The sequence below is a fragment of the Eublepharis macularius genome, chromosome 15, assembly GCF_028583425.1.
Source record: "Eublepharis macularius isolate TG4126 chromosome 15, MPM_Emac_v1.0, whole genome shotgun sequence".
Lineage (NCBI taxonomy): Eukaryota > Metazoa > Chordata > Lepidosauria > Squamata > Eublepharidae > Eublepharis > Eublepharis macularius.
This window is the reverse complement of record NC_072804.1, coordinates 21,944,066-21,969,390: the sequence shown is the minus strand read 5'-3', so window position 1 is coordinate 21,969,390 and position 25,325 is coordinate 21,944,066. Positions and strand designations below refer to the sequence as shown.

At 45.7% G+C, this 25,325-nt stretch overlaps 1 protein-coding gene across 2 annotated transcripts in view; it reads right to left on the bottom strand.

Annotated features, from left to right (window-relative positions):
* The window catches only part of SLC2A9 (solute carrier family 2 member 9), a 116,750-nt gene that overhangs the window by 53,006 nt on the left and 38,419 nt on the right, over positions 1-25,325 (bottom strand). For both annotated transcript variants that reach the window (XM_054999401.1, XM_054999402.1), the window contains 5 exons: positions 16,557-16,655; positions 9,148-9,308; positions 6,738-6,862; positions 5,185-5,330; positions 2,297-2,429 (listed from right to left, as the gene is read on the bottom strand). In XM_054999401.1, the coding sequence (XP_054855376.1) occupies positions 2,297-2,429; positions 5,185-5,330; positions 6,738-6,862; positions 9,148-9,308; positions 16,557-16,655 (664 nt within the window). The remainder of the gene's footprint in view (positions 1-2,296; positions 2,430-5,184; positions 5,331-6,737; positions 6,863-9,147; positions 9,309-16,556; positions 16,656-25,325) is intronic.

Here is a 25,325-nt window from a genome sequence, read left to right as displayed (position 1 = left end):
TGTGGACTCACAGCTAAAGTGTGTGTTCTGCCAGGCCTTTGGTGGCGGAGGCGAGTGGGCCTCCTCTCCAGCCTCTCACTGTGCGGGGAGGGGGAGGAGTACCCCCTCCCAGCTTCTGCTTTTATTTGTTCTTTGCCATCAGCCATCAAGGACCCAAATGATTACATGCGAAGTTGTCCAATATGCGCTGCTGAGGGCAGGGCTGGATCCAGGGTTGCTGGCGCCCAGGGCAACCCTAGTCTGACCCCTCGCACAGCACGCGTATGCTCTCGGCACTGCGTGATGCCTTCTGTGACGTCATCATGCAGGGCAGAGCATGCCACCCAGACGGTGCACCAACAGAGGCAGCGTGCAGGGCTGCGAGGCCGCCCATGCCATTCACCTCCCCACAGGACAGGAGGTGGCCGGCCGCCCCCTGTCCTGTGGGGCAGGCAAATGGCATGGGCGGCCTCGCAGCCCCCCGTGCCACCTTTTGCCTGCCCCACAGGACAGGGGGCACGCGGCAAGCTGGCTGCCCCCTGTCCTGCGTGGCAGGTGAACGGCAGGGCGAGGGGCTGGGAGGCTGCACACACTGCTGCCCATGCGCTCCCAGCCGCTGGCGGCTGCTCCCAGTGCCCCCTCCCTGGCAGCGCCGGGGGCAGACTACCCCCCGCCCCCCCCGCAGTTTTAACTGTCCATATTGTTTATATTGTATATTGCACTGTGTTTTAATTGGATGTGATCCTCTCTGAGCCTGCTTGCGTGGACAGCGGACTACAAATTGAATAAACAACAATGGTAATAATAGTAATAATAGTAGTAGTAGTAATAGTAACAACAACAACAATAACGATAATAAAGGCAGCACTATGAGGAGAAAGACATATGTGAGCCCAGCGGCCTGAGAACAGATGTCCCAAAGCATCTGGTGTCTCTGGGCCAAGCTACAGGTGACAAATGACACTTGAACGGCAAGTGAACAGACTCACGTGTATTCCTCCCTGTTCACTTCACGTGAGTCTGTTCACTTGCCATTCAAGTGTCATTCGTCGCTTGTAGCTTGGCCCTGAGAAGAAAAGCCAAATGGCACTACCTCATGGGAGGCAACCAAATGACTGGCAATTTGCTGCCCTTTAATGCTGTTCCAAAATCTGCATTCTCAGAAGTGCCTCCTCAGCATGCCTACTGGGAAGAGCTTGGTGCTGCACTGGTGATAGCATCAGAAACCCATCCCCCACCCACCCCAGCACATGCACAACAGATGCTTGGAATATATGTGATGTGACTATGCCTACACCCTTGGCTCTCATGGAAGGAACAGCAGCACCTGTCTTACTGCACTGACTTGCCCACATAACCGATCCACAACAACGCATGTGTAGCCTAGATGGAAACTGCAGTGCAATTTGAAGAACTCTCCCTGCCTCAATAGGCCTGTGTAGCTATGATCGGCCCCTTCTCCTGCTGGTGCCCTCCTTGGGGAGGTATAGCTGCTCTCTGACAAATCAACAGCCTTCTCAGAGATAGCAACCTTAGGACTGGCCTGCCTATGTAGGGTGCCCTGCTCCTTTTCTTGGTTCAGGAAATTGTGCAAGACCATCACATTTTAATAACAACAACATTCTATTTATATATTGCCCTTCAGGATACCTTAACACTCACTCCGAGTGGTTTACAAAGTGTGTTATTATTATCCTCACGACAATCACCCTGTGAGGTGGGTGGGGCTGAGAGAGCTCTGAGAGAGCTGTGACAGACCCAAGGTCACCCAGCTGGCTTCAAGCGGAGGAGTGGGGAATCAAACCCGGCTCTCCAGATTAGAGTCCTGCTGCTCTTAATCATTACACCAAACTGGCCTCTGCATGCTATCCACGTTCACTGAGCTTCACACATAGCAAAGTGCGTATTTTGGATTGTTTTAAGGGCTAACCTTATTGTGTATTTGATGGTGGCTGTTTCTGTATTGGTTCGGGGCTGAAGATTTTATTATGACTGTTGTTTGCTGTGCTTGATTGCATGCATGTTTTGTACTTTCCTGTGAGCTGCTTTGTAAGCAGAAGAGGTGTACGGATTTTTCACATAAATAATTTGTTTGCTTTAGCTATTAATTACTGGGCAAGGGCTAAGTCCACCATTGCGCCTGGGAACGGATGCTGGTTTATTGTTGCCCATCATGTTTTCATTCTCAGGTGTTTTTTCCTCTCATGAAACCCAGGTCTAAAAGTCAGGAAGACGCTGCAGATCAAGGAGTGCTAGAAGATTGTTCGGTTACCGGAATCAAACTTATAAGCGTAGCAAATGACCATTCAGCGATTACCTTTCTCTGCTGCTTTTGTGTCTTGCTTTTCAAGCAGCAGGTAGCGAGGACTTTCTGGAAGAAAAGGCAAGATCACAACTTGAATGACTGATGGAACAACGATCACCCCAAACAAGTAAGGCCACAGCGATTCCTGGAAACAAAGAAAAGATTACTCTGACAGGTCTTGATTCACAGGAAATAAAGAGGGGGCATAGCTCAGCGGCAGGGCATGGGTACAGCCTGCACACAGTTCTGGATTCTATCCCCCCACGTATCCAGCTAGAAAGAAAAATCAGCTCGCAGAACTGAGGCAAGTAAAAACTTCCAAGGCCTTAGACAGCCACTGCCAGCCAGAATAGACAAGTGCAGGCTACAAGGGCCAGTTAGTTGGCTCAGGACTTTGGAGTTCTACATTGTCAGGAACATTTGGAATGGAACAAATAATGTCAAAGTATGAGGTCTCTTCTGGAGTTGCGTGATAAATAAAAAGCAGTATTTAAAAAGAAGCGAAATCCTCTCCAAAGTCCTCTATGTGCCAAAAAGGATAGTATCACAGTTAATGTTTTTCAGCACACAAGGGTTTAGTTTTGAAAAGTTTTCTTTAGAGCCAAACTGAGGGAATGAGTGCAACTCCGGTCATAACCAAGGGGTATAGGGGTTAGAGGGCTATAATTGAGTTATGCTGACCCCTGGTGACGTTTACAGGGCGAGAGAGTTAACTGAAGTGACTTGCCATTGTCTGCTACAGCAACCCTAATCTATGACCCTGCTTAGCTTCTAAGATCTGACAAGATCAGGCTTTCCCGGGCTATCCAGGTCGGGGTACATATTGGATAACAGGACACATATGGTGGCATATAACCAGACCAGCCTCCACAAAGAATCACCAGTGCAAAGAGAAATCTCTTGCTGGAGCCATGATGTAAAACCTACGTAGCAATCAGTATCCTCCACAGGGCTTTTTTTCAGGTGGAACACAGTGGAACGGAGTTCCGGCAAATGGTCGCATGGCCGGTGGCCCCACCCCCTGATCTCCAGACAGAGGAGAGTTTAGATCGAGTGGTGCGGAGAGCAATCTAAACTCCCCTCTGTCTGGAGATCAGGGGGCGGGGCCACCGGCCATGTGACCATTTTCGCCAAGGGTGATTTAAACTTTAAAAAACTCCCCTCTTGTTCCAGCTGACCCAAAGTGACGTCATTGTGCGGTCCTGAGTTCCACCACCTCTTTTCCCAGAAAAAAAGCCCTAATCCTCGACCCTGCCCAAGGAAAGGAAGCAGCACGGATGATCTAATCACGGAATCAAAGAGCATCTGTCATCATCAACACAAGCTGATGGGATGGCAGCATTTGGAACTCCAAAGTATTCAAATCATTTCTAAATAGGTATAGTCAGATGCACTCATAAACACCATTAAAACTGATGGGACAATCCACGCACACACTTCAGCCTAAATATTCCTCTGAAATAAAGAACCCTCGGAAGGTTATTGACAGCCCTGGAGATTAGGAAATGTGATCTTTGCAAAGGAGAACAGGCCTCCAAACTTTAACATCTTTGCAAAAGGGAGATTTTTTAAAATGGTACATCTTTTCTCGTCTCTGCAAGTTGCACGGCACCTTCGCCAAGTCCTGGGTCTACCAGACTATTAAGGAACAAGAATCTGGTTCTGCTCTGCAATTAGTCACCATGGATAATGGCAATAAACCATTTTTTCCTAAGTATAAAAGTTCTTTCCATTTGATATTGTATCCTTCCCTGCAAAGACCTTTATGATTTATTACAGAAGATGTTTTTAACCTTTATATATTAATTATATCAATTGTCAGCTATATCTCCTACGCAAGCACCGAGTCATTACTGACCCATGGGGGATGTCTCATTATGACATTTTCTTGGCAGACTTTTTGTTACGGGGTGGTTTGCCGTTGCCTTCCCCAGTCATCTATAGCTATATAGTTTACAGCTATAGTCTAATACATGGAAACTTTTTCGGATGCTAAAATGCTATCTTTTTTTTACTACAGAAAAGCCGTAAATGGAATCGAAAAGCTGTAAACTCCCATTTCTGACAGTACATAAGGGCTCATTTTATTGTATGCATTTTTGTGGATTGGATATTTTCCTAATAAATGTTTAAATATTCTGTACTCTATTTTGATTTTACTCATTATTCAAATGCTTTATGAATGTCTTTCCCCCTTCCCCACCCTTTTCTCCTATTCCAAGATGGATCAAAGCTTTATTTAATATCTAAAATACATTCCTTAATTTAATACACTCAAGCTATAATTGCAATATATTCATGCAGTATTAGTCATGTGTGACAAAGTCAAGAATTTTAAACACTTTCTACCAGGGGTCATTTCATAGAAAAAGAGCTGGAGGAACTCATTAGTATAACTCATTAGCATAACTGATTTGCATATGCCACACCCCCTGACATCACCTATCCTGGCTGTTTTGGACCCAATCCTGGCCATTCAGGGCTGAAATTGGGCCCAAAATGGCAAAAAGGGGCCGAAAATGGGCCCAAAATGGTCAGGATCGGGCTGCTGCTGAGTGGGAGAGTGATCCACCACCCATCAGAGGCCCAATCCGGGCTGTTTCAGCTCCAATCCAGGCTGAAACGGGCCCAAAATGGCCAAGAGTCAGGTGGGCGGGACCACCTGACGTGACCTCTTTGGGAAACTGCTGGAACTGCGTTCCTGCGCGTTCCCCCTCAAAATGAGCCCTGCTTTCTACCATTAGTGTGATTTTACTTCTTTGAAAAGCATGAAGAGCTATATATAATGTTAGACGCTACTGAACAGCTTGGAAAGAAGTACATGTGCAAACCTAGCATGGGCTTTGCGCAATAGTTCGGCGTTCTTTAAACATAAAAGTCATATTCAGCATCTTACTAACCTTCCCAAATATTTCCGGTAGCCCCAAAACTTGTCCAGTGAAAACACCAACACAGATGAGAATAGCGGTAATTTGCCCTAAGGATCCGCGGATCTGCTTGGGTGAAATTTCGCTCAAATACATGGGGAGAGCACTTAGAGATATGCCTGGGAAGGGGGAGACAGGAAAAGGCAACTTTGCAGCAAAAGCGATCTTCAAGTATAATCATTGGCAAGCATTACAGAGATCGAACAAGTATATCTGGACTATGGGCTCAATGAGAAGTGAGGCCCAGTCTACTGCACGGTTCTCCCATCCCGGCTAGACCCAAAGCTCAAGCAATATCTACAAGATAGATTTAACGAGATACAGAATGAAGCTGTTGTCAAAGCTTCTGAAAATTATTTGATCCCTGATGTCTGGGGAGCACATAGTCATGCGCATAAATTAAAGTTCAGAATACATTTTATCTATCAAGCGAAGAACGGATCACTATAAGGACACTACGGACTTTTTTTTTACAAGGATAAAATCCCACTAGTTCAAGAAGAGACTGGATTCGGCCATTCTGCCCCCACTCCTCCTATAAACAGCTGGTTGGTGGAACTTCAGCATTGTAAAAGGCCCACCCATGTGTGATCCCAGCAGTGTCTTGCACATTACCCTGGATTCAGGTCATGATTTTAAGTAACATTTACTTATCTCTGACTTTCACCAGTGTACTGAATGTCTTTGCGATATCTTCCCAAATCACTTACTTAGGGGTTTTTTGTACCCGCAGCTGGGATTCACCCCAAATGCAAATGAGATAGATGCTTTTTTGTGTTTTAAAAGAGATTTCAGTCTTGTAATGAGAGAGAGAGAGAGAGAGAGAGACCCTGTGCTCAGAAAATTCATTCAGAATCCTGACTTTTAGTGGCACTGACAGATTCCATTTCTAAGCATTTAGGCTCTACTGTTCCTCTTCACCCTCTCCCAGATCAACTGAAATATCAGGACTTTGGATAAATAACAATTGCCTGGCCATAAGGACTGCCAGGGGTCCCAGGGGCCCAAGCAGAGGTGCAGGGGGCCGAGGGGTAGAGGACAGCAGGGTGTTAACCTTCCACGTGCGTGCATAGCACATGCATGCTCTCACACTCCCTCTTTGCAGAGGAGTTCGGTTGCGCACTGAAATGGAGCTGAGTGAAAACCACCCCTTGGGAAGCAGTTTTTGTTTTCTGCATGCACATACTGGGACACCTTCCTCCGTCACGTTGGAAAATGAGCATGAGGGAGGAGGGAGAACTCTGCCTTCCTCTGCTGCACGCATTTTCCAGCAGGACGAAGGAGCCGAGGTGCGTGCATGCAGCAAATGAAAACTGCTTCCAAAGGGGCGGTTTCCACTCAGCTCTGTTTCAGTTTCCTCTATAACAGGCAACCGTGGGAGTGCATATACACACTTCTCCCCACCCCTGTGCTTCCCCTCGCCAGCCAGGTGAATGGGCCAGGGCGGGTGGCAGGTGCGGTCAGGTAGATGGCAAGCCTACCAAGCATAAATTTCTCAAGCATTCACAGCACAGGTTAAATCCTACCTCCGTCAATACCCATTATGAATCGTCCCAGAATAATCATTTCGAGGGATCCTGCCAGTCGAGAAAATGCCATTAACAAGGCAGCCACAATGGCAAATACATTATTTAGCAGAAGTGTACGTTTTCTGAAAGGAAATAAATATATATGTCTACATTTACATTATATACAAGGATTACCTCCATTTGATCCAGCCTACCATTAAAGAGTTTCTTCTCAAGCCCTGCTCACTGTGTCTCCGTGTGCAGAGGTCGGTGGTAACCAGGGGCAGGGCTTGTTCTGTGGTGGCTCCTCAGCTTTGGAATGCCCTCCCCACTTGAAGCTTGCTTTCCTTTAGGCACCAGACCAAAACCTGTCCCCCCCCCCCCCGGGTTTCAGCTAAGAGGATTCTACCTTTTTAAGCTGTTTTATGGTCTCTGTCTGGCCTGAGAACTGTTCTAGCCATATCTTTCTAGGCTCCTCTGTGTTATTATTATGCCCAGGCTTCGTTTTAATAACAGGTTTTTAACTTGTATGTATTTTATTGTAACGGTCATTAGACCAGCTATACATAATAAAATCAGAGCACAAAGCAAGATAAAATGCATTGTTCAGAATTCATATACATCACTTGCTTTTTAAGCTGGTTTTATGGTTTGCTTTTAATGGCTGTGACTTGTTTTTAATGGCTTGTTCTTAATTGTTTAAGTTGGAAACCACCTCAAAGCAGGTCTCTGGAGAGGCAGCTTAAGCAGTTGTTATATAAATAATACATATAAAACATAAATACAGGTGAGTAAATGACAGCATTTGACAGTTATCACAAAAACTCAGAGCCAGTTTGGTGTAGCGGTTAAGAGCGGTGGGACTCTTAATATGGAGAACCAGGTTTGATTCCCCACGCCTCCGCTTGAAGCCAGCTGGGTGATCTTGGGTCAGTTGCAGCTCTCTCAGAGCTCTCTCAGCCCCACCCACCTCACAGGGTGATTGTCATGAGGATAATAATAACAACACACTTTGTAAACCACTCTGAGTGTGGCATTAAGTTGTCCTGAAGGGCAGTATATAAATCAAATGTTGTTGTTGTTGTTGTTATTATTATTATTATTATTACATATGATGAGACAGAATAGTTTCAATGTTACAGTGAAACTCATTTTTCTTTTCTTATTTAAGTGCATTACATTGGTCCACTGGCTGCTGGTACTGAGAAAAACACAGCATGCTGAGACCAAAACACAGCAGAAGCTGTATTACACAGCACAGTAGGGCAGGAGGACTCAGCATTTCATTGAGCCCCCATGTTTTTGGTTGCATGTAGTTCTGCCTACAGGCATACAGCTCTGAAACATAAAAGCAAGACAGTTACACCTGGGAAAGGTCAATTCTGGAACTCTTCCACACTGAAGGAGCTGAAAAACCTAGCAGGTGAACCAGGTATACCAACCAGGTGAAAAGCTTAGCCACAGCTGTAGAAATCCTCACTTCCACTGATCTCCCTCACATACTAGCTGGAATGTGAAGTATTTACTTTAAGGATTTCCAAGGGAAATTCTGATTTCTATTATTCTGAACAGCTGATTCCCCCGGCAATGTCATATAATAACATCCGACATTCTCTGTTGTTCACAGACATTTGGAATGAGAAACACGCACCAGATTCGAAGCATCCTTGGATATACAGAACTAATTGCACAGGTGGGATTGACACTGGCCATTTCCATATGTGCGCGCGCAAGTGATGCCTGCATCTCTGTGCAAAAAGTGCCATTAACTCACAGCTGAGTTATGGCAACCAGTGCTGTGGTTTTCAAGGCAAGAGATTAACAGAGGCGGTTTGCCATTGCCTGTCTGTGCATAGTGACGAGGGTTGCCAGGTCCCTTCACTCCCCTGGCGGGAGATTGGGACACTGGCTCTTACCTCCCCTCCTTCTCCTTGTATGCATTTTGTGCGTGATCCCAGCTGGTGTGATGATGTCACTTCTGGGAAGTGACGTCATCATGTGAGTCAAAGGGTGACCTGGAAGTGCTCCTGCGGTCACAAAGGGCTGAATTGCCCTCTCACGGGGCCTGATTCAGCCCAAAAAGGGCTCACTGCAGGGCACAGGAGTACGCCGCGTGCCCCGGGGGTGTGCTGTGCTGTTGGGGGGGTGCCCTGGGGGGCATGCCCCCTTGCTGGCCCAGTAAGTGGGGGAGGGGGGTGGGCGGTGGGAGCAGGGGATCTCCCGCCCCCAGAGGGGGAATGGCAAGCCTAACAGTGACCCTGATCTTCCTTGGCAGTCTCCCATCTTGATGCTTATTATAACCATAACTGTGTTTTGAGCAATACTTAGCCTATGAAGGAAGGCATGTTGTTATATAATATAGTCATACAGTGCACGAGCAGCAAGCGAACAAACCTATGCAACATAGAAATGTTTGTGTTTTGCTTACCGCCCAAAATATTTGACAGCTGGTGTCACAATCAAAGCACCCACAAGTCCACCAATGGCAAAAATAGAAACAGATACAGTCCATAGCAGGGTCACTGTATCCTCGGTGATGGTTTCGTTATATCTTCTTTCCCAAGTTTCATTATAAAATGTCTTGATAAACTATGAGAAAAGCACAACAACAAATACGGGGTAAAAATTAAATTTTAAAACCATTCAAACCACTTTTTTAATTGAAAGCTTTTCATTTTTAATAATTATTCTGGTTTTCAATGGATAATGCATTTATAACAAAACAAGCATATTAAAACTCCCCAACCCGATAAAGTTCGTGCTGAGTGGCGGACAACAAGCAGATTCCTTGATTTAAAAGCTAGGACTTAAGAAGCTGAATAGATGGTTGAAGTAGACCATCTATTCTAGCATCTTGTCTCATGCGGTGTCCATCTCAACCCTCACCCTACCCCAGAGGACCAACAAACAGGACACAGAAGCCTCCTGGCACTGATATTCAGAGGTTTACTGCCTCTGGCTGTGGAAGTTCCCTTTAGTCACCATAGCTAGCAGTCATCAGCGGGCCTCTCCTCCATGAATCTGTCTTTTAAAGCCAGGATGTTGAACACGTCCATTAATGTCTACTAGCCATGGAAATACAACTGTCAACAATGAAGTATTTGACAAGGAACGGGGACAGTGGATTACTGAATCCAGCCCCTTTCTCCTTCCCAAACAGACAATCATCCAGATGTTTGCTTTTTATGAACTACTGGATCAGAGAGGGGAACCTGGCGGTACAGTGCCCACCAGTGCGCTCTTAACTTGCATACATATTTGTGGCTATGGCCCATATTTCCTTGGCTCAGCTTGCTCCTGGCTGTCTTAATGCTCCTATAACAACAACAACAACATTCAATTTTGATACTGCCCTTCAGGACAACATAACACCCACTCAGAGCGGTTTACAAAGTATGTCATTATTATCCCCACAACAATCACCATGCGAGGTGGGTGGGGCTGAGAGAGCTCTGAGAGAGCTAGCACAAGGTCACCAGCTGGCTTCAAGCAGAGGAGCAGGGAATCAAACGTTCCTGAGGGAAATTCATCTGTCCACATCTCTTATGGTCTTCTGCCCTCTGGTGATGCCTCTTTTGTTTTGTTTGGTGTTCTTTACTGACCCTCCTGCCTGTTCCTCTTTTAATTGCTGTTTTATTACAGTGCTGTACCCCAGAGCCCCAGACCCTGCCTTGTGTGTCGTGTGCCTACTTGGAACTGCCTCCTTCCCTGTGCAAGAACAGCCCTGAACCGACAACTTGGGCTGCTTTTCATTCTAGGATCTCTATTCAGCAAGGGGAAAGAACTTCCTTATATTCCTGACTCATTCAAAGTTAGGACAGCCACCCACTGAAGGGAATGGAGCCAGACTCCCTCCTGCCACTTCCTCATACAAGGTGGAGGCCTGATTCACATGTGCAGAAAGACTGAGGGGCATGTGAAGTAGCAGAGCCATGCAGTGGCAAAATGGACTGTACCAATTCAGGCTGCAGGTTTTAAGAGCATAGAGGATCATATTGTTGATTGCTTCCTATGTTTAAAAAAAATCCCTGCAACTAGAAAACCAACACAGCCAGCAAAGAGCAAAGGCAGGGCCTTTCTCCCTGCTGTAGTGTCTTCTACCTGGCAGAGAGTTTATGCAAAAAGCATCCAAAGCGGGGGTCCTGTACTTGACTTCGGAAGCAGGACCCCTCACGGGACCATCTCATCGCCTCAGTCTCCCTCATGTGGGGTTCAGGCCTGACACTCCCAAGTTTTTGAAGGCTCATCTTTGTTACATTCAAGGAGCTCCTTTTGGAGTTGTAAGTTCTATCATAGCCAGGAACAGGATATTCAAAAGCCAACAGCGAACCCTACTGGCAACATTTGGAAGATCGTAAAACCAGAAGCAATTTATTATCGGAGACGTTTTATGTCATCCTCTGAGCTTGTCACTAAAAAATAATCAAATGCCAAGAGCAGACAGCGTTTACAGCTCCTTCAATGGTGCCATTTTCACAGCTAAAAAGCTGTATTTTAAAATGTTTACTACAAGCAGGGCTTTTTTTCAGCGGGAACGCGGTGGAATGGAGTTCTGCCTCCTCTTTAAAATGGTCACATGGCTGGTGGCCCCGCCCCCTGATCTCCAGACAGAGGGGAGTTTAGATTGCTGAGCGGCGCAGAGGGCAATCTAAACTCCCCTCTGTCTGGAGATCAGGGGGCGGGGCCACCAGCCATGTGACCATTTTCATCAAGGGCAATTTATTTATTTATTTTAAAAAAAATTTTATTGGATTAGAAATATTTTATGTCCATTACAATCAATTCCTTTTAAATATTCCAATTCTAACCCCCTCCCTTTCCCCCCCTTTTGATGACTTCCAACAATTTTCCAACCCCTTGTCTATTTTCCCCTACCTGTTCCAAACTTATTTTACCTATTAAACATATACTTTCACTCTCTTCTAAGCTTATCTATTATATCACAGTGCTATCTCTGTTTCCCTTCCCATTTGACTTAACAACTAAATAATACATTTCTGGCATATATTCTTCAATAATCATTTTAGTAGCCTATACTCTATCTTACTCATTCTGGTCTCATCTATATGGGACAAACAATTTGTCCCTTGTTATACATAGCGTTAAGTACATTATTAACATTTCATACCTTCAATATAAATCAATTTAACCTCTACACCATGTATTACTCTTTGCTTCCTTCTATATATCTTATTTTCATACTGTTTTAATTATCTAATATCTCCATTATGCAACTCTATCATAGATAGTCAGTCACTTTGACCCATATATACACATTCGGCATGAGTCAATCAATTTGACCCCTATTCTGTATGCTACTGTATGTTTTCCCCTCCTTTCTTATATTCATTCATTTTAATTATATAGATTCTCTATTATACCATTATACCATTATCAGCCAGCAATGAGATTAATTAGTTTCTGTCCTTATAAATCTTATAATAACACCACTATTACTTAATACTATGCATAGTAGTCGAATAAAATAATTGCTTAGAAATTTTCAGTTAACTCTCTCCCCCCCCCCCGGTATAGTCACTTCTCTCTTCTTTTGTTGTGTTTCAGTAATTTTCAAACTGCCACAGTTCTCCTCCCACCTCCCATTTTTTCACCAAGTACTGTTTCAGCTTCTCCCAATCCATGTTAAACTGCCCTGGATCAAGGTCTCTCAATTTTCTTGTCATTTTGTCCATCTCCGCCATGTACAGCAATTTGTAAATCCAGTCCTCAATAGTTGGCACTTCTTGTACTTTCCACTTTTGCGCGTACAAAAGTCTGGCCACTGCTGTCATATAAAATAGCAATGTCCTGTGTTGTGCTGGGATGTCTTCCATTCCCAAGTTCAGTAGCAGGAGTTCTGGGTTCTTATTAACTTGAAATTGTAAAATCTCACTTATTACTCTTATTATTTCCCCCCATTCATCAAGGGCAATTTAAACTTTAAAAAACTCGCTTGTTCCAGCTGACCCAAAGTGTGCAGTCTTGAGTTCCACCACTGAGTTCCACCACCTCTTTTCCCAGAAAAAAGCCCTGACTACAAGTTAATATAAGCAACAACAACAACAACAACAACAAAACCCTGGCATTTCTAACATTCAGAATTCCAGATGGATTCCAAAGGGCCTTTCAATGATTTTAAAAAACAATAAAAATAAGAAACTCATATTGCAGAAAAAAGAAGAGGCTCACAACAGTACAGTTATGACTGTAGAACTGTCAGGACTGGATTGAGATCGACGAGCATTTCACAAACACAGCCTCAGTTACAACGCTGAGTGCAACCCGGTTGCATCATCTCTGGCTGCTGCGTCTCAAAAAGAATAGTGAAGAAAAGTGCAGAAAAGTGTAACCACGACTGTGAGGCTGGAATGCCTGCCCTCCGGAATGCCTGAGGCACAGTAAATGATTCTGTTTAGTTTAGAAAAATGGTGACCGGAGGATGACATGTTAGAGGTTTACAAGTGATGCACGGCGGACCGTAAGTGGACAGAGAGAAACTTTTCTCCCTCATCCATAAAACTTGAACTATGGGGTCACTCTATGAAACAGAAGGTGGAGAGTGCTCTCAAGCCATAGCTGACCACCCCTGGTGGGGTTTTCATGGCAATAGACTAACAGAGATGGTTTGCCATTGCTTGCCTCTACAACCCTGGTCTCCATTGGAGGTCTCCATTGGAGGTCTCCAGAGGTCATTTCGTAGAAAAAGAGCTGGAGGAACTCAATAACATAACTCATTAGCATAACTGATTTGCATATGTCACACCCCCTGACATCACCTATCCTGGCTGTTTTGGACCCAATCCTGGACATTCAGGGCCGAAATTGGGCCCAAAATGGCAAAAAGGGGCTGAAAATGGCCGAAAAGTGGCCCAAAATAGTCAGGATTGGGCTGCTGCTGAGTGGGAGAGTGATCCACCACCTGTCAGAGGCCCAATCCGGGTCGTTTCAGCCCCAATCCAGGCTGAAACGGTCCCAAAATGGCCAAGAGTCAGATGGGCAGGGCCACCTGTCATGTGACCTCTTTTGGGTACTGCTGGAACTGTGTCCCTGTGCGTTCCCCCTCAAAATGAGCCCTGGAGGTCTCCCATTCAGTTACTAACCAAGGCTGACCCTGCTTAGCTTCTGAGATCTCACAAGATCGGGCTCACCCGGGCTATCCATGTCAGAGCCCTATGAAACTGATTGGTACCATATTCAGAAAAAAGGAAGTACTGCTTCATAGAACATGTACTGGACTTGTGGAGTTCCTTGCCATGAGAGGTGTTGGTGGCCAATGGCTCAGATGCATCTAAAAAGGGGGTGAACAAATTTATGGAGGACAGGTCTATCACTGGTTATGAGCCGTGATAGTCAAATAGGACCTTCAGATTCAGAGGCAGAATGACTCAGCTTGTCAGCTGCTGGGGAGAAGGCAGCAGGGAAGGGCTGCTGTCAGCTGGGTCTACTCTTGGTCTTCCTACCCAACCAGCCACAGGAAACATGACGCTGGAGAAGATGTGCCTTTGGTCTGAGCCAACATGGCTGCTCCTGTGTTCTTACGTTAACCTACATACTGGAGTCCCTGGGGTCGATTCAGCTATCCACCAGTCGAAGGAGCCTTCCTCCAACTTAAAGAGGCTCTTCCTACACTATTTTGGCAGAAATTTCCTCAGATTTTGAAGAAGACTTCAAATTTGAGTCAAAAGGACTATTTTAATAAACCGACAAAAATGTTGCTCAGTGGAAAGGTAGGATAGGGGTAAGATCCACCCCACACCTTCCAACCTTTCAAAGATGAAAATAAGGAAATGCTTATCAATATATTTAATTGTCAACATGGCAATGAAGGCTCTGTCAATTTCACCTCTCTACACCAGGCTAGTTTAAAAAGTCAGAGCAGACAGAGAATGCTCCAAAGCGGGTTTGTTAATTTCACCTTTGCCTCCCCTGAGGGGAAGTGAAATTGGCAGAGCCTTGAGGAAGAGAAGATGAAATTAACAAACCCTCTGAGAAGCAATTTCTGCAAGGTCTGTCTTTTTAAACTACGTTTCCTGGCTAACATTGCATCTCCCTACACTTGAGCATTCTCGTGTAAGGTGTCTCCTGTGGAGAGACTCTAAAATACTGGCATATCTTTCTCTCTCATCAAGAAGAACTTAAAACGCCATTCCATCCCCAAAGACATTTTTCTATCCCCCTTCTATCATTCCCTTCTGCCAAAAGCTGAAGATGACTTATCTGTTTCATATGGCATTGCCTAAAGGACCCTCCTTTCTGTTTATGTGGTTTTATTTGTCGTTTTTCATTTGCTTTACAATGCATATTTTTGAAGCCTTGTTTTAATGCTTTCGATTGCTTGCCACTTTGCAGACCCTAAGCTAGGTGGAAAGGCAGCCAAGAAAGATTTTAAATAAGAAAGGAAACAAAGAGTCCTTCCTAGAAGGTATTAGTTGTTGCTGTTTAAAAGAGGCTTTTAAATTTGTGTTTAGCTGAAATTCTCTCCTCAGGCCACAGTCCCTCTTCCCAAAGGAACAGGATTAAGCAATGCCTCCCTCCCCCCTGCTCCCTATAAACACACTCTTTGCCCCACCCACCAGCAACAGGTTGTTCACCTAAATTTATTTACTTTATACCTCCCCTTCCTCCCCAGTTGGGGGCTCCGTGTGGCTTACATCTTCCTCCTCTCCTCGCTTTCACCCCACAACAATTCTGTGGACAATGAGGCTCTAACATTAAATCTTTGCTACCCATTCAAAAAGTGCTCAAAACCTACGATAATACTGTTTCCTGGTTTTATGCCCTCAAGGGGCAAAATGAAAGGACTGCATAGGCCTTCGCTTTGAAGGAGGAGACTTCACCCGTAGGCACTGTCAACTCTCTCGCTGGATAAATTGTTCAAGCCTGTAATGGATTTAACCAAGGAGCAAAGAGCAAATAGTAAAGATCAAAGTTGCACAATAAATTCCACTTGACCGTGACTAATTCTAGCATTTCACAACCTCATTATGGGTGACCATCAACCAGAGCCTTGTAGGTCTCTTTTGCAGCTTCCCTTTCGAGAAGAGTTTCTTCACTTTAATTGCCATGTTACAGCAACTGAGAGCCAAGATACAAGTGATGAATGACACTTGAACGGCAAGTGAACAGACTAACAGCCACACTACGAATGACACTTGAACGGCAAGTGGATTGAGTGGAGAACCAGCGGAGGGCAAGTGAACAGGGAGGAATACACTTGCTGTTCAAGTGCCATTCGTCGCTTGTAGTTTGGCCCTATGTGATCGAGTGGAGCACAAGTGAACAGGGAGGACTACACGTGAGTCTGTTCACTTGCCGTTCAAGTGTCATTCGTCACTTGTAGCTTGTCCCTGTGTCTTCCTAGGGAAAAGGAATCTCCGCTATCTGCTTGTTTCCAAAGACCATGATTTTTTTCACCACTTAGAGATGTGCAAAACCTGTCCCTTGATTTCTGCAGTTATTTCTACCTTTATATATTTCAAGGTACAGATCTGGCAAAAATGGCAAAGTGGGTAGAACAAAGAGAAACCACAGCTATTACAGACAGGGGAAAAAACAATATCAAGCCGTTTCTGGGAGGAAAAGATCAAGGGAAAACAGGTTTGAGAACGAGCAGGGAGGAAAAACAGAAAAGTTGGGACAGCAAGGGAATGTTAAGGAAGTTGTACACAACAATGAAAAAGTGGGCACTGAAGGGTAACGAAACCAACACATTAAGGCTGTCTGGAACATACCCATACATTGATTTATTTGCAGTGGAAATTGCTTTTGAACTGTGCGCAACTCTGTGGCAACAGTGCCCTCTGCTGAGCTTAGATGTTAAAACATTTATTCACTCACCACTGTTGGCGCATTCACCACGGACAGATTGTAGCCATACAGAAAGGAGGATCCAAATGCTCCAGCCAACGCAGCAACAATGAGTTTAGCAGACCACTCCTGAAATGGAATTGATATAGAAACATTATTAATCAAAGGGGGAAAAACAGACCAGATTTGAAGAAATCATAAACCACACGTTTTGTAAAAACTTTTTATTTTGACTTTTTTTTTATTTTAACAAATAATTTAACAACAACAAAATCAAATACCCGATCACAACGGTCTGCCTTGAATGAAAAAATCAAAATATTGCTAGTTATTACAGCAAGAGACCTTTTAAAAAGAAAAAAAAGCCTGCTTTGGTATCAACATCATGCTCCCTGGCACATCTTGAATGCTGACTGCAGAAAGGCAGACTGGAAAACCAGAGGCCCACGTTCAGATTCCTTCTGCCATGGAAGCTTGTTGGGTGTCCTTGAGCCCATCACAATCTCTCTGCTAACCCACATCACAGGGTTGTTGTAAGGATAAAATGGAGAAGGGGAGGACGAGTTAAGCTGCTTTAGAGGGCATTGGGGGAAAGGCGGGGTCTAAATGAAGTAAATAAGTAAGTAAATAAAATTCTGAAAAAGTCGCATAATAGAGAGGTAAAAATTACTACAATACACCAACATAACGTGATTGTATTAAAACAGGAAACTGGCACTTTACACGTTTGGTAATCTAAAGAGAAAGATGTCTCTCTGGGAACCAAGATCAAGATAACCAAACTACAGTATTCCCCATTACTATGAATGGATTTTTGATTTATTTATTTATTTTATTGCATTTCGAGACCGCCCTCCCCATCAGACAGGCTCAGGGCGGTATAACAGCATACAATTTGCAACATAGTTTAAAAACAATAAAAATATTATAAATAAACATTAAAACACTATTCCATATACAATAGCATTTCTCGATTGGCAGAATAAATATTAAAATACAGCATTTTAGGCACAGGGCTTGGCTCTTACATCATGCCCTGCGCCACACTTATGAGCTCCTGCATGGGTGATGGACGGTCTTCGGTGGTATGGCCAGCGAGAGGACATCTCGCCGGATGTGAAAGTTGGGCAGTGAAGAAAGCTGACAGGAAGAAAATTGATTTATTTGAAATGTGGAGGAGAGTTTTGTGGGTGCCATGGGCGGCCAAAAAATTAAATAAGTGGGTATTCGATCAAATCAAGCCTGAATTCTCCCTAGAAGCAAAAATGACAAAACTGAGGCTATCGTACTTTGGTCACATCATGAGAAGACAAGATTCTCTGGAAAATTCAATAATGCTGAGAAAAGTGGAAGGCAGTAGGAAAGGACGACGACCTAAAACGAGATGGCTGGACTCCATAAAAGAAGCCACATCCTCCAGTTTGCAGGATCTGAGCAAGTCGGTTAATGATAGGATGTTTTGGAGGTCTTTCCTTCATAGGGTCGCCATAGGTTGGAGGTGACTTGTTTATAACACACACACAAAGCCTAAAGCCATCTGAAACTGTAGCATCTTTCCATTAGCAGAAACTCTTCAGGGTCCTTGGCTTGAACCTATGCAAGTCCACTAGGCTGCAGTTCCAAGCCCTCAGCGGGGTTCCTTGTCTTGTGGAGCTAAAGAGTTTTCTTAGGAGATGTTTGCACAGGCATATTATTTACAGCTGGTAACTAATTATGAAAACGGTTGACTAATGATCAGTCCTTTAATTGAGTAATCAACTAATTGAATGTTTAATTTGCATGTGACATCCAACAGTTTTCTAACGTGTAAGGAAATACACACAGGGCATAACAACTTAATTGACCGAAGTTCCAAACCTTGCTAAAAAGAAGAGCCATCATTCAGTATTTTATTTTTCACTTCCCATTAAGGACCATTAAGGTCTGTAATGTCTCCAAAACCGCACATCCCCTCTAAGCTGCTATTTGCCTAGTAGGTGAAAACATGTACAGTGGCTTGGAGGAAGGGGGCATTTTTGATCCTGGGATTAGTAGAGAAGGAAACTACCTCTCCCCCTCAGCTTTCCTTAAACTTTAAAATCACCAGAAGATGTGATATAGGCAAAGCACCATTCTCTGCATTCCAGAGGGCAACTCTGGGGCTAAGGTGCTTAATGTACAGGAGGGGAGACTTCGGTCAACTATTCGCAGAAATCTCCTTACAGTGGGAGCAGTTTGACACTGGGACCAATTTCCAGGCACAGGGGCGAGCTCTGCCTCACTGGAGGTTTTCAAGCATCTAGTCCGGGATGTCCTAGCTTTACCCTTGCTCCTTCTTACTTGCCCAGGGTGAGGCCGATCGCCAGCTTGGGGTCAGGTACCAATTTTCCCCAGGCCAGTTTGGCTAGGGATCCTGGCAGTGTTTTGCCATCTTCTGGGCACGGAGTAAGGGTCACTTTGTGTGTGTGTGGGGGGGGGGGGAGTATTTGTGAATTTCCTGCAGGGGGTTGGACTAGATGACCCTAGAGATTCCTTCCAACCTTATGATTCTGTGATTCTACCCTGGAGCAGATCGCTGTATGGCCATTTCCAACTTTATGGTTCTAGAGATGGCTTGCATCAAACCTAATCGTGGGCTGAAACACCCCAGGTCCAAAACAGCTTCGAAATTAAACAAGTGCACTCTTCGCTTTCAGAGAAATTGCATCCTTATTTAATGGTAAAACTCTAGTAAATTAATCTACCAATAAATACTTACAGACAGTACTGATACTATTTGCCCAAGCACGTATTGGGGATTTTTGTTGTTGTTGCAATGTGCTTGGAATTTTTCTAAAGCCATAAAAGGCTTGGAATGCCAAACGGGAAATTTCTGTTTGCCAGAAATTGCTCAAAAGCTCCCAGGCTGCTTCTGCTGAAACAATAGTCACCACACTTAACATATTGCATGCAGAACTTTCTTTGGATAGCAAGCCAGTCTACCAGCCAGCCAAAGGCGCCTAGAAATCTATCTGCCCTCATCTGCTTACTCTAATCAGTTGTGCAGAATTTCAGGTGACTGTGCTGTAGAGTTTCAGATGGGTTGTGTCATAAGATTTTGACTTTTTCAAGTACAACTTTCCACCCATTAATGCTCAGTAGAAGCTGACTTCTACTGAATCAAACCAATGGCTCCATCAAGGCTAATACTGGCCACCCTGATAGTTGCTTTCCCGGGTTTCAGGTATTTCCCATCAACTTTAACCCAATCCTTTAAACCTTGCACTGAACCTGGGACTTTTTTTGCGTGCAAGGTGGTTGTTCTACCATTGAGTCATCACACACCAAGTCCCTGTGATAATAATTGCAACATCTGAATTTCCCAAGAGGGAATTCCTTTAAAAGGTTTAAGTAAAGATATGAGCAACTCTTGGCAAGCGACCCAAGCTGGGACCATTTTTTCTCTGACCCTCATGGGCGTTGCTTTCATTTTGGTCACATAACAACTTAACATTAGCCCCCTTCCCGGGTTCCCGTACCAGAACATTGTGGTTGATTTATGCCTGCCATTATGATAACGAACCTCTTTGAAATGGTAACAGTCAGAACAGGACAAAGAGTTCTAAAAAGTGCATAGACAGCAGGGCTTTTTTTCAGCGGAACTGCGGTGTAACGGAGTTCTGGCACCTCTTGAAAAAGGTCACATGGCCGGTGGCCCTGCCCCCTGATCTCCAGACAGAAGGGAGTTTAGATTGCCTTCTAAACTCCCCTCTGTCTGGAGATCAGGGGGCAGGGCCACCAGCCATGCGACCATTTTCGCCAAGGGCGATTTAAACTTTTAAAAACTCCCCCCTTGTTCCAGCTGACCCAAGGTGACGTCATTGTGTGGCCCGAGTTCCACCATTGAGTTCCACCACCTCTTTTCCTAGAAAAAAAGCCCTGAGCTTATCTGATGGCAGGTAAACATGAACTCAATCAAACATTATCTGAGCATAAAGTCCGTACATTGACCATGATAATAACATTATGGTATTTTATCAGGTTCAAAGCTCCTTCCATATATTAGGTGATAAATATATATCTTCTGAATCATCCTTAGCAACCACCTAGAAGGCAGATGAGCATTTTTACCATCCTCTTGCAGAGACTGAGGATCTAACCGTACCTTACTCTCGTGTCTCTCCCACGTCTAACCTGTCCCTGTTGACCAGATGCATGCACGAGGGGAGTTTCATGCTCGGAACTTCATTCACATGTGGATGCTCCACCCACAGCCAAACTGGACAGGGGACAGAGCAAAGCAGCGTCTCCACCGCCACCATTAGCCCTGGAGGCATTTTTCTTCTGTTCCCAGCTGACCTGCAGTGAAGCTTTAACTGGAGGTCAGCTGAGAAGGAGGCTTGCCAGTCTGTGGGGAATGAGGTGCGGGGAGATGCCACAGAGATGCAGGGGCGGTGGGAGCAAGGACAACCATCCCTGCCCACTGCTGCTGTTTCTGCCATGGGGGCACCTGTTTGTGCCCCCATGTAAGAGCACCTTACAGCACTGCCCCACAATGCTTGGATGACTAAGCTTTTGTTTTCATCAGAGGAGAGCTCTGCCACTGAAAAAGGCAAAGATGTTCCTTTTCGGAATATCTGCAATACTTGGATTACACCTTGCTTTGTGCTGCTTACAATTTCGACAGCACAAGCAGGGGACCTGCAAGGACCTGTTGTGGGGGGGGGGGCATTTCATTCATTCCTCTTGCACTCTTTCCATTCCCTGCGAGCCCCCATGGACTCTCCCCTTTTCCTGTTTCCTTCTTCCCTTTCCACGCACTGGCCTGCCTGCCTTCGTCTGCCTTCGTCTGTTCAGATTTCTGCCCCCCCATACACACACCTGGCAGACTCATCCTGGGAAAACTTGGTCCAGTAGTGGCTGCTGGACTAAGCCCAGTTGCATGGTAGAGCACCGACAAGGACTTAGGGGAAGACTTTTTCCTGAATCGTCTTCCCCACACTATTCCCTTTTGTCCTACACCTGGCAACCCCCATATCCTCACTTTTCCCTGCTTCCTTTTCTCTTTCCCACCCACCCACCTTTTAACTGCACCCCCCCCCCATTTTCAGCTAGATGTACTATTTTAGTTCATTTACACCCCACCTTTCTCCACAATGTGAGCCCAAAGTAGCTTACATCACTCTCTCCCTCAGGGCCAGCGCCAGAGTTTCTGGCGCCTGCGGCCACGAGCGCGCACGCACACCTCTGACTGTGTGAGATGGATGGGGCAGTGCATGGAAGCTTCTCTGTGCTCCGCACGCCGCCCCAGCAGCTGCTCGCAGCTTCTGCACCCAGCTGGGGCATGTGGGGGTGGAGGAGCGCACAGCAGAGCTGGCATGGCTGGCTGCAGCACTAGCTGCAGCCAGCCAGCCCCATGCCGCTGCCGTTGCCATGTGCCCCATCTGGACGCAGAAGCCCCGAGCCGCTGCTGGGGCGGCGCATGGAGGCTGCTCCGCACGCCGCCCAGCAGCAGCTCACGGCTTCTGCGCCCAGCCGGGGCGTGTGGGAGCGGAGGAGCACGCAAGCCAGCCCCATGCCGCTGCTGCCATGCACCCCAGCTGGGCGCAGAAGCCGCGAGCTGCTGCTGGGGCGGTGCACGGAGGCTGCGCCCAGCTGGGGCGTGCGGCAGTGGTGGTGGCGGAAGCACGGGGCTGGCTGGCTGGCTACAGCAGTAGCTGCAGCCCAGTCATGCCAGCTTTGCTGCGCGCGCCTCAGCCCCCGACACCCTCTCCGGCGCACCTCCAGCTCCCTCGCGCCTGAGGCCACTGCCTACCTGGCCTCCATGGGCACGCCGGCCCTGCTCTCCCTCCACGGTGAGGGAGGTTAGGCTGAGAACGTGTAATTGGCCCAAAGCCACCTAGTGAGCTTCCATGGCAGAGTGGGGATTCAAACCTGAATATTCCTGATCCTAGAGCACTACACCATACTGGCTTTTTGAGGTGACTGCTATTGAACAGTAGTGAGCCGCTGGGGCTGGGTGACCCACGTAAGTAACATGGTATCAAGTTGCCCAATGAACGCTGCTGGACTTGGCTCCAATGAGTTTTCCCTCACAGGCCAAAGCAGCCCTGCCTCCTCTCCTTGCCTTTTATTGACTGAAGCCAGGGCTTGAATGCTGACAATATGGTTCTGGTTGCCCAGCAACAGCCACTGAGGGCATTCATTTCTTAAAGCTGCAGGTACGGCTTCTATCATTTAAGGGGTTTCACCCCATATTGTATGTGTTTATATTAGATTTCAGGGTGTTTAAAAAAAAATTCAATTTTGTAGAAAGATCTGTCTTGTCTGCTCATGGCTCCAGTCTCTGAATTTAAGTATCCCTAGATCCTGCCATATTGAAAATTTGACACATTGATTTCAACAGTATACAAAGCTTTTCACATACACTTTTTGAATCACCATCACAACGTTTCTGTAAGGTAGGTCTGGATTACTACTTGCATATATGGACGGCCCATATCTAGAAATGTTGTAGTAAGGCGACCGGAGGAAATAACTGCAGCCAGTGGGGCAAAGCTGCACAGAACATTCCGTATCTAAATACAGACAGTTCAATGTGTTTTAATAGCTTAGTTATAAATGTTAATAAAATCTAGTTTAATTTAAAATGTGCCCAGTGCTTTTGCATTCATTGAACAGAACACTGGAAGACGGAAGAGCCTACACCCTTCCTAGTTTTTTTGATGCTCATACCACCCATACCAAGAGAGCACATTGTGTTCAATCTTCTCACCATGTACAATTGCCATTAAGGCAACACGCCAGTTTTCTTCCTTTGGTACATGATCAGAAATCTGTTTGTTGTATATGTTCACAGGTACCAAAGCTTAAAAATATGTGCATTGTGCTATTCCCACAAAGTCACAATCGTGCATATCAAAATGCTCTCTTCCTAGCGCATGTGGTAAGAGCACCAAACAAAAGGATTGGAAAGGGCTCTTGTTAATCACTGAACAATTCAACACAATATTGTGGGCATATTTCCACTTGCATCTCCACAAATGAAAAGGCTAGAAGGGGTCTGGGAAGGGGTCTGAAGAGGATCGCCAGCCCTGGCTTGAGAAAGTCTTGGAAGAGACTCTGCAGGGATGTGAGGCCACAGAGTTTGACCTCCAAAGCTGCCATTTCTTCCAGGGGAAGATTATAGCACGAGAGCACTTGATAACTTATTTATTCAAAATCCAACACAAATGACCAAATATTTATATATATGAGTATTGTACTGTGACTTGGTGGGATAGTTCCCCTTCTTGGCATAGGCTGTTCTGTTAATGAGGTTGTCTCTCAATTAGGTTTAGATTTCTTCCAGCGGGAAAGATTTCTGGAGTCCAAAGATCAATTGCAACTCTGGGAGAAATCCAGGTCCAGATTGGTAACCGTGAATGTCCCTCAAATAGCCAGTCCTCCCCCTCTGCCCCACAGCTATGGCCCTAATTGTAGATCTGGGGGTGTAGAAGTCTAAAGTTATACACAGTGTAATCCTAAGCAAAGCTACATCCTTGTAAGTCAGTTGCCAGCAATGGGCTTCGAAGGATCTTAACTCTGTTTAGGACTCGCTGTTAGTTATTCCAAAGCCCTGGTCAGATTTAAACAATGGAGGATGCCTTGTTCACATTTTCAGCCTTTATGCTCTCTTTCTATTCAATGAAAGACTTTGGGGGGAAGACTTCTGACACCGTTCTTGTTCATGGTGATGATTTCATTATTGCCAACTTGTGCAATACTTTTGATGTATGCAGGACTTTAGAATTACTACTGCACCCCCCCCCCCGCCCCAAGAAAAGATCTCTGCAAAGAAAAATGTAGAATTTTAACCTGAGGAGATGCAAAAACGGAGAGGAGCAAACATAAGCAAAGGATTCGTATGATCAAAGCAGCAGCCCTACCCACAGACACTTGGAAAGAAGCCTCGCTGAACTTGGTGGGACTCCCTTCCGGGCGCTCAGGGTAAATTGTAAGTTCCGTTGGCCTTCACCCCAGCTACAATAGAACAGGCAAGGGCACAGCCACAAATGACACAACATATCTGGTTTTCCTTTTTTCCCCAATTCAAAAGGGGAAGACACTGAATTTTGTCAAAGGAACGGGGGGGGGGGATAATGTTAACAATTTCCCCCATTTAGTTTTCCTGATCTAAACTGCTCCCAAGTAGAGGTGGGCAGCAGCACAGAAAGGGGCATTTAAACTCGCAGATTAGCTGCTTGTCAGGGAGATCCCCGACAAGCAGCTGATCATTTAAACAGCAGGGCTTGGCTGGCCAGCCGGGAGTTCTCAGCCAGCCAGCCAAGTCCCACCTGAAGTTTAAATGGCTTGGAGTGGTGGGGAAATGGCCATTTAAACTGTAGGTGGGGCTTGGCTGGCCGGACGGGAACTCCCGGCCGGGCAGCCAAGCCCCACTGTTTAAATGATCAGCTGCTTGTCAGGGATCTCCCCGAAAAGCAGCTGATTGGCAGGTTTAAATGCCCCTTTCCATGCCACTTTGCAGCAGCACAGGGAAAGGGGCATTTAAAACAAACCAAACAAACCAGCAGACCACTTTGGCAGTTCGTGGAAATGAGCTTCCACAAACCGCTGGTTCGGGAACCATGAACTGGGCTGGTTCGTGGTTCTTTTTGGTTCGTGTTCTGTTTTGTGCCTCTCTCTGCTCCCAAGCAACAAAAGTTCTGAGAGCCAAAAAACACGGCATAGCGGCCACTGACTTCCACTGCATTGTCTCTGACGCTGAGCATTTTTTTTAGTCACCGTGGCTAATAGCCACGGACAGACCTAAACTCCACACCTCTGTCTAATCCTCGTGGC